Consider the following 15,965-nt stretch of genomic DNA (forward strand, 5'->3'; position numbering starts at 1 on the left):
TATTTCAGGTAAATGTTTTAGCATATTAAAGTTAATATTATCAAGGCCTGGTGATGTGTTTTTCTTTAAAAATAGACTATTTTTTAATTCCGTGAGATTGAATTCACTAGACAAGTGATCAATGGTCTGTAATTCAAAATCCGGTTCAATATTAGTTACTGAAAGGTTAGTTAATATTTCATAACTTATTTTTTCATTGGGAAGTTTATTGTTTGAAGGTTGAGAGAATGCATTTTTAAATTTTCTTATAGTTTGCCAAATAGAGCTGATGTCTACGTTTCTATTAATACTCCCGCAATATTCCATAAACTTTTGCTTCTTTATTGTTTTTAGAAGTCGTTTTGATTTAGCAATTATGTGTTTTGCATTGATATAATTATTAAGATTAAAATTATTTTTAAATTCCTTTAACGCTTCTTTTCTTTTATTTATTATTTCAGTGCATTCCTGGTCCCACCAAGGTACTCTTTTTTGATATTGCAGTTTTCTTATGCCTCTGCCTTGTTTATTTGGGATAGCAATTTCTACTGCTTGGTTAATTATACTTGTGAAGTGGTCATAGGATTGATTTTCTATATTTAAATGTTCTTCTATGTATTTACTATACTTGTTCCAATCAATTTCTCTAATGTTGTTTCTAAAATTTAAGTTTTTATTGGTTGTAATGCTTTTTCCTTCACTATAGTTAATTTTCATTAGAATAATTGTAGGAAAATGATCGCTACTACCACAATCTTTCAAGACATTCCATGTACATTGTATTGCTAGAGAGTCAGATACAAATGATAGATCTACAGGGCTGGATCCCTCTAGTGGGGTATGAATTCTAGTGCTTCTTCCATCATTTAAGTATATATAATTAAACTCGTCAAAGATTTTTAATAAAAGGTTACCATTTCTATTACTTACTTGACTACCCCAACATGGGTGATGTGCATTCAAGTCTCCCATAATGAGCACATTGTTCCAATTATTATATATATATTCAAAAAAATTATATGATAATTTATTTTTTGGGTTTGAGTAAATGTTTATAATTGTATATTTATCTATTTTGATAGCTATATATCTAAAGTTAGGGCTTTGCCATTTGGAGTCTAAATTAACCCTACTGTAAATTAGATTATTTTTAATGAGTGTGGCAATACCTCCTGCTCCATTTTCTATATCTTCCCTAATTACATCATAACCTTTGATTCGACATATTTGATGAGGTTTAAGTTTGGTTTCATTTAACATAACGATATCAGGAGAATGTTCTGTTATCAAGATATTCAGGTTGTAATTATTGGATTGAAAGCCATTCATGTTCCATTGCATCAAACTAATGTTTTTAAGTGAGTTGTTGGTATAACTCATAATTTGTTTTATTTTTTTAATAATATTTGTCCTGATCGTCTAGATCAGGAACTGATTTGTTGAGTTCTGAGTATGTTAATATTAATTCTCTAATTTTAATTTGTTCTTCTTTATTCATATTTGTAAATTTTCTGTATAAATCATCTATTGTATTACAGTAATTTTGCGATGCACTAACAGGCGTTGATTTATTAAAATTATGTTTTAAATTGTTGTTATTAATACCAGATATAGATGGAGTGTCATTAATTTGAACTGTACTATTTAGTTGAGATAATCTACCATTTTGATTTAGTAATTGCGATTCATGTATAGTTTTATCATATGAAATATTTCTTTTCTTTATTGTTCCCGTTGATTTGGCTGCAGAAACGTAACTCCTTTTAGAATTTATGCACTGGCTTGCTGTGGTTCTTCTTTGATTAATATTAATACTGTTGTTTTCTGTATTTTGTTTTGGTTTTATACTTGGGAAGTTAGCCGGATGGTATTGACTATCTTCTTTTCTATAGTCTTTACTTAAATAATTTTTTGGTGCTAGTTGTGCAGCTTCATAAAATGATAAGTTTTCATATGCCATTAACTTTTTAATTTCTGTTTGTCTGGTATATTCAGGACACTTTTTATTAACTGAGTTATGCTCAGGACTCTTACAATATATACACATCGTTAGGCATTTTGCCTCTAGATGTGACTCTAATTCACCCTCTTCCACCTGTTGTCCACAATTATGACATTTTGGTTTAGTTCTGCAAAGAGTCCTGGTATGACCATATATCAAACATTTATAACATTGTGTGACTCTCGACACATATGGAATAATGTTGAATTTAAGATAACTAATTTTTATTTCTCTTGGCAATATCTTACCATCAAAAGTTATAAGTATTGTGCCTGTAGGAGCATATTCAACCGAGTTATCATCTTTAATAATTTTTCTGTTTAGTCTTTTGATGTCTATAACATCGAAGGGTGAGATTAATGATTTTTTGATTTGATCTTCGGTTAGTGACGGGTTAACATCTCTGATGATGCCCTTACATGTTATTTGATTATATGGAATATATATTTTATATTTATCTTTAAGATTGATAGGGTTATTAATAAAATTGTTAGCCGCTTCGCTGTTTGCGAAAGAAACACCAATTTTATTTATACCTTTGATTTTAACCTCCAAGATATCTTTTAAATTTAAATTGAAGAGGTCATTTGCTATTTGTAAATGATTATACTTGCCTATTTTGAATTTTTTTTCGATTCCTTCTACTACAACTAAGTATGGCCCTACAGCATTATTCTTGTATCTGTTGTCGCTTTGATTAAATTTATTTTTTTTCTCATTATCAGACTTATCATTTATTATTCTATTATTTTCATTATTCGAAATATCCATATTATCGTTTTCATTATTGATCGCTTGGAGATCAGGTGGCTTTTTCTTGCCGCCATGCGGTGACATATCAGTAGCTGATCAAAATTTTACTAATACAGAAAAAAAATATGTAATGGAAAAGACTTACCAATGCTCTAGAAGAGTTATATAAAAGTAGATTAATTATCTCTATCTCTTAAGACTCTTGTCTGAAATTTCTTTAACCCAGCCAGTAAAAATTGTAGTATATTACGTTGTATATCGAAACTGTTGTTTCTACGCTGTAATTGTGAATTATTATATATTTAATTTTGCGATATACTCTCGTAAGTATAAAGACAACCAATATTTAAATTTACCGCTAGAAAGATTCAAACTTTTTGTTCATTACCAAGTTGTTTGGGGGTTATTATTGTTTTCTCAAAAATTGATGGTTGACTTACTTGGTCTTGATTTTGGAGGTATATAGCCATGCTTCTAGTTATATATTTGCTCTCACACAAGATCGATAATAGAAATGTGTATGGATACCCACCACAACCAATTCATGGCAGTACCTACTGAATCAGAGAACCAGAAAAGTACTGAATACTAAAAGTACTAAAATATTAATGACAATGAACAAATTCCTAGAGGAGTTCAAAAATATATTCCAACAAAACATCACTGTCCTAAACTTGCTGACAAAGCTTATATCAAAAATTACCAGTAATCAGACCACTAACCAAAGACAAAGTTCAACAGGAAATTCAATATTTAAACATAGCAAATCTGGGCTGGACAAAATAACACCCAATATGATAAAGGAACTACCAGATAAAGGAATCATACTGTTTACTCTCATCTTCAATTCCATTCTACAGTCAAATTACTATCCAAACCTCTTTAAAACTGCTGAAATAATACTAATTCCAAAAGCAGAAAAAAATCCAAATGAGGTTTCTTCATATAGGCCAATAACTTACCAATTGCCTCCAAACTACTTGAAAGGCTACCGTTACAAATAATTAACTCAGACCCCAATATGGAGGAATGGATATCCAACCACCAATTTGACTTTCTAAAAGAACACTCAACTATACAGCAGGTTCACAGAATAGTACACTCCATAAATTCCTTAATGAAGAGCAAAAAATACTGCACAGCTGCCATTCTAGATGGTAGTTAACCTAACAAGGTTTGACACACCGGCCTGATTTTCAAAGTCAAGAAATATCTTCCCATCAACTACCTGAAATTATTAAAATCCTATCTAAGTGGGAGAGAATTCCGAACAAGAGTGAATGAAAGTAATTCCAATAATTTTCCTATAAAATCTGGTGTCCCACAGAGCAGCTGGACAGTTCTTGGACCAATATTGTATATGCTATGCACAGCAGATCTACCCTCCAATAATGAAACCATCACTGGTATGTTTGCAGATGATGCTGTCATCCTTGCAGTCAACGAAAATCCAATTATAGCATCTAACATTCTACAGGTACAACTGAATAAAATCGAGAGATGGCCAAACAAGTGGAGAATTAAAATGAATGAAACAAAATCAGTCCAAGTGACTTTTACCTTGAGAAGAGACCAGTGTCCCCCAGTTTCACTTAACAATATCCAACTTCCTCAACCCTCTAGCACCAAATACCTAGGAATACATTTTGACTCAAAACTCAATTGGAAAGAACATATTCTTATGAAGTGGGAACAAATTGACCAAAGAATGAAAGATCTAAACTGTTTATTCGGTAGGAAATTGAAACTGATCCTAGAAAATAAAATCCTTGTCTATAAAGCTATCATAAAACCTATCTGGACATATGGAATCCAACTCTGGGAATGTGCGAGCAAGTCAAATACAATCATAATTGAAAGAAGTCAATCGAAAATACTGCAAATGATAACCGATGCACCCTAGTATGTGTCAAACCTAACACTTTATGAAGACCTAAGAATCCCATTCATACAGGATGTGATCACTAAAAATAGCATGAAGCACCATGAAGGACTGGAATCACACAGTAACCTCTTACTTCAACCTCTAATAGAACATAATGTCAATAGGAGACTCAAAAGGAACTGGCCAGCTGACCTGAGAAACAGTTAAAGTGGTCTTGTCACTGGAGAATACCTCACCAAGATAATAGGAGACTTTGCTCTGCAGCCAGCAAATTAGCTTACAGAACATTATTTGTGTTTTGATTGCTAAAGAATGTAACTACTTAAATAAAAAGAAAATTGAACAAGATATGGAACTTTTAATAACATGCTCTGAGACGCACAGTCAACTCACAGCCAATAAGAACCAATACCTACATAAAATTCATGTAGATCCTGAGATGCATATTAATTTATCATTATAAATAAAAAAGTTATAGCAGTTTATAGTTAAAATGTTCATTAAAAAGTGAGAATTTAAATTGTTTATAAGAGTTTTAAACAAAATTGAGCCATAAACCTTGGCAGTTTGGTTAATGGAAGTTATAGAACAATTCAAAACGAACATTTTAAGCTTTGGTAAATGTTTATAAATTAATTTTTTGTCGAGATATTGAAAATTGATTTACACGCACCTACACTCGCTTCGACCTGTTGTCGAAGTCCTGTTGTTTCCCGCCCATACACTTATACTCGGTTTTTTGGATATTGAATTCAAGTCCCCATTTGTTATACTCCTCAATTAATTTTCGAGTCATATACTCAATATCTTCATAATCTATAAAGATAACATAATTTTACAAAAAGGTTTTTAAAGCTGAAACAATTACCTTTAAATGAGGGATCTTGAAATTTAACCACACTTATGAAAGCTGAGTTATACTTGGTAAAGCCCTATCAAATGCCTATTTTGCAATTGTTTTTCATGAAATTTGTTATAACTTCGGTTCTAACAATCGGATCAAAGTGTACCAAACGCCATTGTGTTCATTTTTTTAAAAGAAACAATTCTCATTTTGGTAAAATTAAATATCTCTAATAGTTTAGGAGATACAATCATTTAAACAATTAAATTGTTGATTTGAATGTTGTGATGTTGTAATTACTTTATCTCTTTTTTAATTTTTCTAATAAGCCCTTTACGTATGATATTGTTGTCATTTTTGAATCCCTTCTTTTGCCGTTTCTGGACTGCTTATGGTGTTTTGTTGTTTCCTTTCTTCAATCTCATGAAATTACTTGTTTATAAATGACAATGGGTAATCCTTTTTTGTTAAAACCTTTGTTAGCAGGTTTTTTTCTTCCTGAAATGCTTTTTCATTAGAGCAGCAACTGTGTGGGTTGGTTTTCTGTAACCTTTGGTTGCATATCCTGTATCCTCTTTTGTAATTAACACTTCCAGAAAAGCAAGTGAGTTGTTTGTTTCTTTTCCATAAAAAAAATTTGATTGATTCTTCTTTACTGTTGACATCCATCATAAATTTATTCAATGCTTCTGTTCTGTGAGGCCAAATGGAGAACACATCATCTACATATCTCCACCTTACTGTGGGTTGTTGGTCATGTTTATACAAAATGTTTTGTTTCCCCATGAAAATATCTACTAGAAAGGGAGATAAGGATGAGCCAGGGCTAATCCAAAATCTTGTTTGTAAAAATAATTATTAAGTTGAAAATTAGTGTTGTCTGTGCTAAGTGTTAATAGCTTCATTATAGCTGATACATTCAGTTTGATGTTTGTTGTCAAATATCATCCCTCTCTAATTTCAATCATAGTATTTTTAAGGTTTTCTCCAATGGTGCATTGGTGAAAGGCTGGTGATATCAAAACTGACTAGCTTATTCTTGGAGTTGTAATCTATTTTTTCTAGTTTTTGCAAGAAATGTGAGGTTTTTACAAATGTTGTTTTATTGTGTGCTTAAGGCTAAAACTCTCATATAAACATAATATTTATCATCATTGGTGCTACAGCCCTAGTGGCCCACGATCTTCCTAAGCCTATTTCTCAAGAAGCTCATTTCTGTTCAAAATTCTATACAGGAAGATTAGAAATAATTAGTTTCTAAGGGTCTCAAGGGATTGTAGTCTCGGATAATTCATTTTCAGTGTTTTGTAGTTGCTTGGGAATGTTGTTTTAGAGAGCTATCATAAAAAAATTAAATTTTCAAAACTTTCCCTGTAAATGTTCAAAGAAAGCAGATTGTACATTATAATATGGGGATAAGACACACAACCCTTGTTCAATTATGAGATGTACCAGTATATTAATAATATTACATTAACCAGTTATTTGAATAATCAGAGATTGTGATCTACAAAACAGTCTTATAAACTTAAGAAAAACAATTTGAAAATAAATTTGATACTATCAGAATTGTTATTAGCATTGGTGTCATCTAAATATATTGTTTTTGGTTAATTGTTGTAGTTTCTTAATTTATTTACTTGTTACCAGAAGGATTTTTGGTTGTGACCTGTGGGAGAATGTTCGATGGAAGGGGTAAAATCATTGTAACTTACAGTGTGCAGAATCTTACATTGAGAATGCAAGTCATAAATGTTCAGGTGGACTTGTTTGTTTCACATTAGCTTAAATATCAAAATTAGCGGCAAAACAATTTTATATGAAAGAAATTTATATAAACAATATAAGATATGCTGACAATACAGTCGTTATTGTCAACAGTTGGCTTGAACAGCAACTGATAAACAAAATTGTGGAATTCAGCGAGCATGACGTATGACCTATATATGAACATCCATCCATCAGTTGGCGCTACAGCCCTTTGTGAGCTTTGGTCTGCCTTAAAACATTCTTCCGTCCTTCCCTGTTAAGTGTGTCTTCTCCATATATGAACATCATTAAGACGAAATTAATGATTTTCTCGAAAATATAAACAGAAGCTGTCCTCTAAATACACAACACTTTCTTTGAACAAGTAACTTGAACAAGTTCCCTGTTAAGTGTCTGTCTTCTCCATATATGAACATCATTAAGACGAAATTAATGATTTTCTCAAAAATACAAACAGAAGCTGTCCTCTAAATACACAACACTTTCTTTGAACAAGTAACATCCTTCAGATACCTGGGTACAACAGTAGTTGCGATTCAACTAAAAAGATAATGGTTTTACCATTTCGGAAGATCTCTCCATAGCCCATTGCCCGTCGCCCAGCAGACTAGAGTTTGTAAAGGGTTGGATTTTGAAGAAGCCAATCAATCGTTGTTGTATATGGTGACCAAGTGATCCTCTGCCAAACTGATAATCTACGAGAACAAATAGCGCATCTTAGTTGAATTGAGATAAACTCTGTGCAATTATAACAGAAAATTAGCTTTGCCAAAAAGACCTGGATTAGAATATGATTGCATGATTGAGGTGATATTTCAAGGGAGCACCGTAAATTTCGTTAATAACCTTGTACAACCAATGGGCCAAACGATAAAAAATCAACAATATAATTACTTATAGTTCAATACTTTACATGTTTTATTGAATGATATTTTTTTAATAGGATGGTTGGACACATCATCATCATGTTCCCCTAATTCGTGTAGATCCTGAAAATAGATGTGCCGTAATGACAGTGTTTGGTAGAAAATTGGTAGTTTTGCCTTTTCGAAGGGATACTTCAATAGATGACAGTGATGGTGATATTAAACCTATGGCTTCAAACACTAGCACTACTAAAGCTCCGATTCTTGCATCTTACATGATCCTGTTGAAAGATTTCCTTGAAAAGATTGATAACATAATTGATATACAATTTCTTCACGGATATTATGAACCAACATTGTTGATTTTATATGAACCACTTAAGACTTTTTCTGGGTAAGTAACAATTTTAATTTAAAATACATGTATTTATATCATATTTAGCTTTTCCCCTTCATGTATCGACAAATCTGCCTCCTTATGAAATATTTTTTTTTTTATAGAGGCATATTTTTAAATTTTTTTTGATTGTCACATTTGGTCAAATCGCTAATTCTACTGTTTCCTCCATCTTCTATATTATGAACTTCTTTGGCATAGATGTTAATTTATTTAATCATAAGATCATAAAATGTATCATTGGCGATCGATCGGCCTTGTATCTTGCCTATATTTTTTATACCTGGATTTCCGCGAACGATTCCGTAAAGAATGTAATATATATTTTGCATGGGTAAAATGTTATAAATCTCGTCATTACCTTGACACGAGGATTAAGACAAAGTATGAATCTCATAATCGCTGGTTTCACTCATGATCTTATCAATTCCTATATATTTTAGGTTTTTGAGAACAAGACAGTCTACTCATTCATTCCAAAATCTTTAAACCTTTTATTAAATGTGTAACTGACAAGATCAGTAGAACTCTTAAGCCTCTAAACATCAAAACCATCTTCACTACTTACTCCATGTTGTCCAATATCGTCAGATCCCTGAAAGACTAAATCCCAGTGAAGACAAGATACCTTGTTCCAATTGCCCACGTACATACATAGGACAGATACACCGACGAATCCACAACAGTATTTACGAACATTCTATGTATGTAAAACATTCCGACACTACTTCAGCCCTAGCCCAACATCATATTCAGACAGGTCACAAAATAAATTTCGAAAAAGCAAAAACCATCGCTCTTATCCGCTCCTTAAAATCAAGAATTATTCGTGAAGCTATCGAAATTGAACAATGCCCTAAAAGCTTAAACACGCGCGATAACGCTAAAAGACTGCCGGCAACATGGCGACCGCTGCTTCAGTGATTCAGTGACCCCACCCCCCTCCCCTCCCCAAGCCCCACAACCGATCACGCTCAGACCGTTTTCACGCATACCGTTCCCGCGCATACTGAGAGTATAAAAGCGGCTACACAGGGTAAGGCCAGTCATCACTCGACACTGAGGAGTAGGCAGATTGAGACCTCAGTGTCCTTTGACGGTTCTCGTATTTCTGGAGAACAAGATACTGGTACGTCATCATCGTATATTGTATACTATTGGTATACAATATTGCATAATTTTAACGAATATAAGACTACAGACAAAGGAAAAAATAAGGCCATGTGAAAACATACAATGATTTGTGGAAAAGAAACGTTATTTTTATTTTCTTAAATTAAATGTGTTATTTTTTATAATCTGTATATATCTACACACAATTAAATGACTTTTCTGTCTTTAATTAATGTTTATTTTTTAGGAGAGTGGCTGTTAGATCCGATACCTGCGCAATGTCAGCAATTTCGTTGAATTTACAGCAGAAAGTCCATCCTGTCATTTGGAGTGTTGCTAACTTGCCATTTGATTGTGTCAAAGCAGTGCCTATCAAGAAACCTATTGGTGGAACATTAATCATGGCTATAAATTCGTTGATATATCTGAATCAAAGTATACCACCATATGGAGTGTCATTAAACAGCATTGCTGACAATTCTTCAAATTTTCCATTAAGTAGGTATTTTTGATATTATCTTTTTAATGTTATCAAATAAATTTGATCAAATAGGAAAAATGATATTCTTTTTACTTTTTGGTTTCTTTACTCTATATTTAGCTATTTTATATATCTTTGCTTCACCTTCCATGATATTAAATTGATTGTATTGGTTTGTATATGTTACGAGCAAAGCCCGAAATTGGACAATCCTAGCATTGTACGGAAATTATTGTCCACTTCTAGCATTGTACCCCCAAACTGTACAATGTCCGAAATGATCAAAATTAAAAATGATTATTGAAACGCTCATCGATTCGTCTTGATTATTATTGACAAGCGACACACCAAATCAAAAATCGAACATTTCTTATTAATTATTTGATATTTTTATATTTTCTATTTATGTATAGAGTTCTTCTTTTTCGAATCGTCAATGTGATAAAAGGCTGTGTCAAACTAAAATATAAATAATAAGAATTTGTTCTGCAATGGAGTAATAATGTGAGTGAAACATTATAAAGCTTCAAGAGATAGGTACATCACTATACTATAATATAGGGAAGATGTTTGTGAGTCGATATCTGTCATATTCTCCCAAACTTTGACGAATGGCTACTTATTGAAATTCGAACATTGTACAGCAATTCTTTTATACAAAGTCCGACGATTATGTCTATTTCGGAGATTGTACAGTAAAGGGGTACAATGCTAGAAGTGGACAAGATTTTCCGTACAATGCTAGGATTGTCCAATTTCGGACATTGCTCGTAACATATACGCTTCTACTTTAGCGTTTACTTCTGCTACTTCTGCTTCTTTGTTGATTACATTATAGTTTGAAAATCAGTGGACAGATCTTTTGAAATAAAATTTGATTGTTGTTTCACTACTAATATTGTAATTACTTCCTTTCTTGATTCAATTTTAAATTGTTCTAAGGAAGATTGACTATCTATTTTGATTTTATCAGGAAGAGTCCAATCTCTTCCAAAAGCGAAACAGCAAGTCTCTTGAAACATAAATTTTCTCTTCAACTTACTGTCCGGCTTTTGGAAACATATCGCAGTATCTTTGATAGTGAAGTGATACCGTGCAAAATCTTGAATAACTCCTTAAATTCAATTAATTCAAAATTTACCGACACACATATTTTTTACATTTTTATTTTTAAGAAATTTATATCTTTCGTGTAAGATTTTCTCTTGACTAAAGATAAGAAAAAAATTTTTTAAACCGTCACAACTGATGCAATGGGCTAGGAAACGTCCAATCGCGAATTGTCGGGAGTCAGGCTCAACCTCACGTTCACGTCCGGTCACGTTAGAGAAGGTTACTCGTGCTCCCGACGGCTCACGTTGTGACCCGTTGTGAATCCCGTTATCTCGAGTAACGCTCCCGACACTAGTTAGGAGTCCTATTGAATGGTATTTAAAATGGATGATATGCTATTGCCTAAAATCATATACAGACAATTTCCTTTTTGTACAACAAATAACATCGCATTGTAGTAACAATAAAACAAAATTAATTCCATTATAAATCAGCATGAAAATGTTGCTTTACTCTGAGTTAATGAAAAACCTGGATGAAAGAAGACTACATAACGACATACTGTCACTGTCTTACTTATGTAGGTACCAAGTATCGTCAGAAAATCACTGGTAGAGTGTAAGATACACTGAGATACAGCGCTGTTAGCACATAGGGGCAGAAAACCTCCAATTCTTACTAAACCATTATCCAGAAAAGACGACGATCTTGGTTTGAAAATTAATACGACTAAAACCAAGATAATACTTATACGCCGAAACCCTAACTTGCAGATGATTATAAGTATCTACGAGCAACCAGTAGAATAAGTGGTAAGATTCGAATACTTGTTTTGCTATATAACAGAAAACCTAGAACCAGACCTAAAAATAAGAACAATGATAGAAATCGCCGGTCAGATAGCCAAGCGGGCCAGGCGGACGATTCTCATTCGTATCACTGTCAAATGGTTCAGTGGATGTGGGTTCAAGCCCCGGCTCGGTGTACAGAAAAATAAAAAACGCAGCAGTTTAAAATTCTAAAATGAATCTGCGGCTTAGACTAGAATATGCTGGTGTCTGATCGGCCTATGGTGGAGCAGTACGACAAGAGATAAGGGTTTGCGGCTCGGTGATATCTCCTCCATAGATCCCTACCGAAAGCGCGTGGCGCCTAAATACTGGTGTATATATATATATATATATATATATATATATATATATATATATATATATATATATATATATATATATATATATAGAAATCGCACGAGTAACTTTTATGAAGATGAAGACGTTGCTAAGCCACCGCAGTCTCAGAATAACAATCACGTTTAGTTATAGCTATATTTAGTCTATAGATACTTGTGATTTCATTTACAAATACGCTATTTTCTTTACCAATGTTACACCTCCATACTTTTTAACAACATTTCCCAACATTTCATTGGGTAACTAGTTCATTGCTTTACTGATCTCCGCATTGTTAAATACTTTGCATTCATCCCCTTTAAATAGGTATTCTATCCATGTATCTGTACGTATGAGTGTACTTGCAACTATTTCATTGGCTTCTTTAAGTTGATTTCTTATTTATCCTTATTTCTAATATATTTATTACTCCTTTGATATTCCTAATGATATAAATCTTAAATATGCTTCTCGTTTTGCTTTGCATTTCTATTTTGAAATTATATTCGGATATTGTATGTAATAACATTTAGAGGTAAAAGCTGTACAAATAACTTTATTTTAAATATATTGTTGTGAGTCACATACCCCTGATTGTGGCCCTGTGCGTTAGGGGAAGTCTCTGTTCACCGCCGAAATATTCCACGAACTCTATATAGACGCAGAGATGACCTTAGAGAATTTATGGAGTTCTTGCCGACCAGTACGTTGTTTTCCAGATAGTTCGTTCTCATTATATACCTAAGCTCGTAGGGGCGGGCTTTGAGATTAGCTATTGCCGATTCTACGGATCAGTGCGAATTGTTTTCTAAGCGATAATTATTGATGTAATTAGTAATTGTGATATTTTTAAAATTAAGTGAGTTTTTGATTTAAATAAAGTTAGTTAAATCACGTTGTGCTTCACTTAATCTCTGAACCCACAGACCAATGTAACAATATAACATACTCTCCATGTGTAAGACTCTCATCACAGTTTGTTGTCAAAGATATATTTTAAATTTTTAAAAACTGGTGAATGGTGGTTGCTTATAATTTGTTTAAATAATTATATTAAAATAAATGCAGTTATATTTTTAGTATTGGTTTATGTTTAATGGTTGTCCAAGTAATTCTAGAATGATTATTTCGTAACAACTTTTGAATCTTGGACTAATGCATTGGAGCTGGCTGTAGGTAATAAACTTCGATTGATTTAAATGTTTTTTTAACATTATTACAGAACCACAGGAGGATATCAAAATAACCTTGGATTGTGCACAAATTGGTTTCTTGGAAGAAGACACGCTAGTATTATCCTTAAAAGGTGGTGAATTGTATGTCTTAACCCTCTTAGCTGATAGTATGAGGTACATTAGAAGTTTTCATTTTGAAAAAGCTGCTGCTAGTGTCCTTACTACTTGTGTGAGTATATATTTTTATGATTTTTATTGTTTAATACCGTTTTATCTTAATACATTTTTCCCCGCTTATAGGCCGCCTCTTGAAATATTTATTTCAAATGTTTGATCTGCGACTGCAACACACAGATCACATTTTTATGTATAAAATAGTATAAACGGTTTTGTAAATATATATATTAATTTTAGATTTGCATCTGTGAGAACAACTTCTTATTTTTGGGCTCTCGTCTTGGCAACTCTCTACTTCTAAGGTTTACTGAAAAAGCGAATGAAGTAATAACATTGGATGATAACGATGAACCATCCAATAAAAGATCACGTGCTGACAAATCGGACAGAACACTAGATTCTCTTACCGACTGTATGGCTAGTGATGTGTTAGATATTCGAGATCCGGAGGAATTGGAAGTGTATGGTACCCAGAAACAAGCTGGTAAGAGTATTTCTTTTTTATGATTAATATTTCTACTTCCAAATCGTAAGTTTAGTGTACTATTTCTATTAGAGCTGTTGCATTCTCGACTTGTCCTCTGTTTTCCCGGTAGATAATCGTATACATATATTTCTGACTTATTTTTAACAGGTATTCAGATATCAAGCTATATATTTGAAGTGTGTGACAGTTTCCTTAACATAGGACCTTGTGGCAATATGTCAATTGGTGAACCAGCATTTTTGAGCGAAGAATTCAACGATAACGTCGATCTGAATCTAGAATTGGTAACTACAGCTGGTTACGGAAAAAATGGTGCGCTTTGTGTGCTACAAAAAAATATTAGACCACAAATTGTCACGACATTTACACTACCGGGATGTTCCAATATGTGGACTGTGAAAAGTGGAGATGACCAGCATGCCTTTTTGATATTAAGTCAGGAAGATGGAACAATGGTAAGCTTCTTTAAGATTATTTTTGTGTATTACTAAATTTTTCTTTATTTCGATTCTTATTAATTTATATGTATTGATTTCGATCTTCTGCCAAATATATGTATCGGCATTTTCCTTTGCGTTTTATAATTCGTTTATAAGATTATATTATTATCCAATATAATGTTAGGAGGGGGCCTGCGTAGCGCAAGCGGTAGGATGCTTGCCTCGCATGCCGGTGGTCCGGAGTTCGAATCCTACCGCCGGCAAGAACAACTAGACATTTTTAAAAATGTCTATAGGCCCCAGGTCGACTCATCCTGAATAAAATGAGTACCTTGGGTAAAACCAGGGGTAATAATAGGCGGTTGAAGCGTAGTACTGGCCATGTTACCTTCCTTGTATACCGTAGGCCCTAGATATAGCAGACTACCCTGCTATACTCCCAAAGCCGCGAAGCGGTATAAAACGGGACTCTAGCGGTATAAAACTATTATTATTATAATGTTAGGAAAAAATCAGAATCATAAAATAAATATTTATTTGAAAAATCTCTATTCGGAAAGCGGGAGAAAGTTCAAAACTTATTTTGTAATTGTTGAAAACGTAAATTAAATGGCAAGGGATCAGCAGTGTCTAATACAAAAAATTTAATGCCTGATCACAAATGTCAGGATAAATTTAATAGTCACTGCTCAATCTATGGCAAGAGAAAACATGACAGGCCAAAACAGGCGAATAGATGGCGAAACATCTGATGCAAAAATGATAGGTCTTCCTAACTAGAAGACCCAAGCATAAAACCGAACAGAATGGCATAAAAAACTAGAGAAGATGCTGATGACTAGCCTTAATAATTTGTAGTCTTCAGCTTTTATGAAAAACGCTCAAGCATTGGATTGTACCTACACTCGTTAGACACCAGCTTGTTGTTGCAATTTACATACAGTCAACTTGTATAATTGTGAGCGACAAGGTGGGATGAACTGAGAGAATTTTCTCCCGTTCGCTACGGCCTCTGCGAAATGTCTGAAATTACATCTTTAACCTGATGTCGACGAATGAATCTGCCTAGATAACTTTATAGAAGAGATGTGGATGTGGTTCTTTCGGTCATTCTTTCTAGCACATAAACAAAAGAAAAATTGAAGAGAAGAACAATTAGGAGATGATAGCTACTAGAGCTAAACCAGAAATATGGGATAAACAATGCACTGAAACATTATAATTTGTCAACAAGGGTGCCATTTTGTCTTTTCTTTGAGTTCAAAACCAAAATACTTATATAAACAAATAACAGCAAACAATCACACCTACCTGTGTATTCGCGCAGCAAACCTATTAGCAATTATTTATGTGGTCCAAGAGAAAAGAAGATTG

The 15,965-nt window shown here is 33.1% G+C and overlaps 1 protein-coding gene across 1 annotated transcript in view; it reads left to right on the plus strand.

Annotated features, from left to right (window-relative positions):
- Cpsf160 (cleavage and polyadenylation specificity factor subunit 1) overlaps positions 1–15,965 on the plus strand; it is a 69,634-nt gene that overhangs the window by 6,401 nt on the left and 47,268 nt on the right. The window contains exons 3-7 of the mRNA XM_072519459.1: positions 8,177–8,493; positions 9,857–10,107; positions 13,535–13,716; positions 13,902–14,148; positions 14,299–14,606. Coding sequence (XP_072375560.1) covers positions 8,177–8,493; positions 9,857–10,107; positions 13,535–13,716; positions 13,902–14,148; positions 14,299–14,606 — 1,305 coding nt within the window. The remainder of the gene's footprint in view (positions 1–8,176; positions 8,494–9,856; positions 10,108–13,534; positions 13,717–13,901; positions 14,149–14,298; positions 14,607–15,965) is intronic.

Source organism: Diabrotica undecimpunctata, chromosome 1 (assembly GCF_040954645.1).
Source record: "Diabrotica undecimpunctata isolate CICGRU chromosome 1, icDiaUnde3, whole genome shotgun sequence".
Taxonomy (NCBI): Eukaryota; Metazoa; Arthropoda; class Insecta; order Coleoptera; family Chrysomelidae; genus Diabrotica; species Diabrotica undecimpunctata.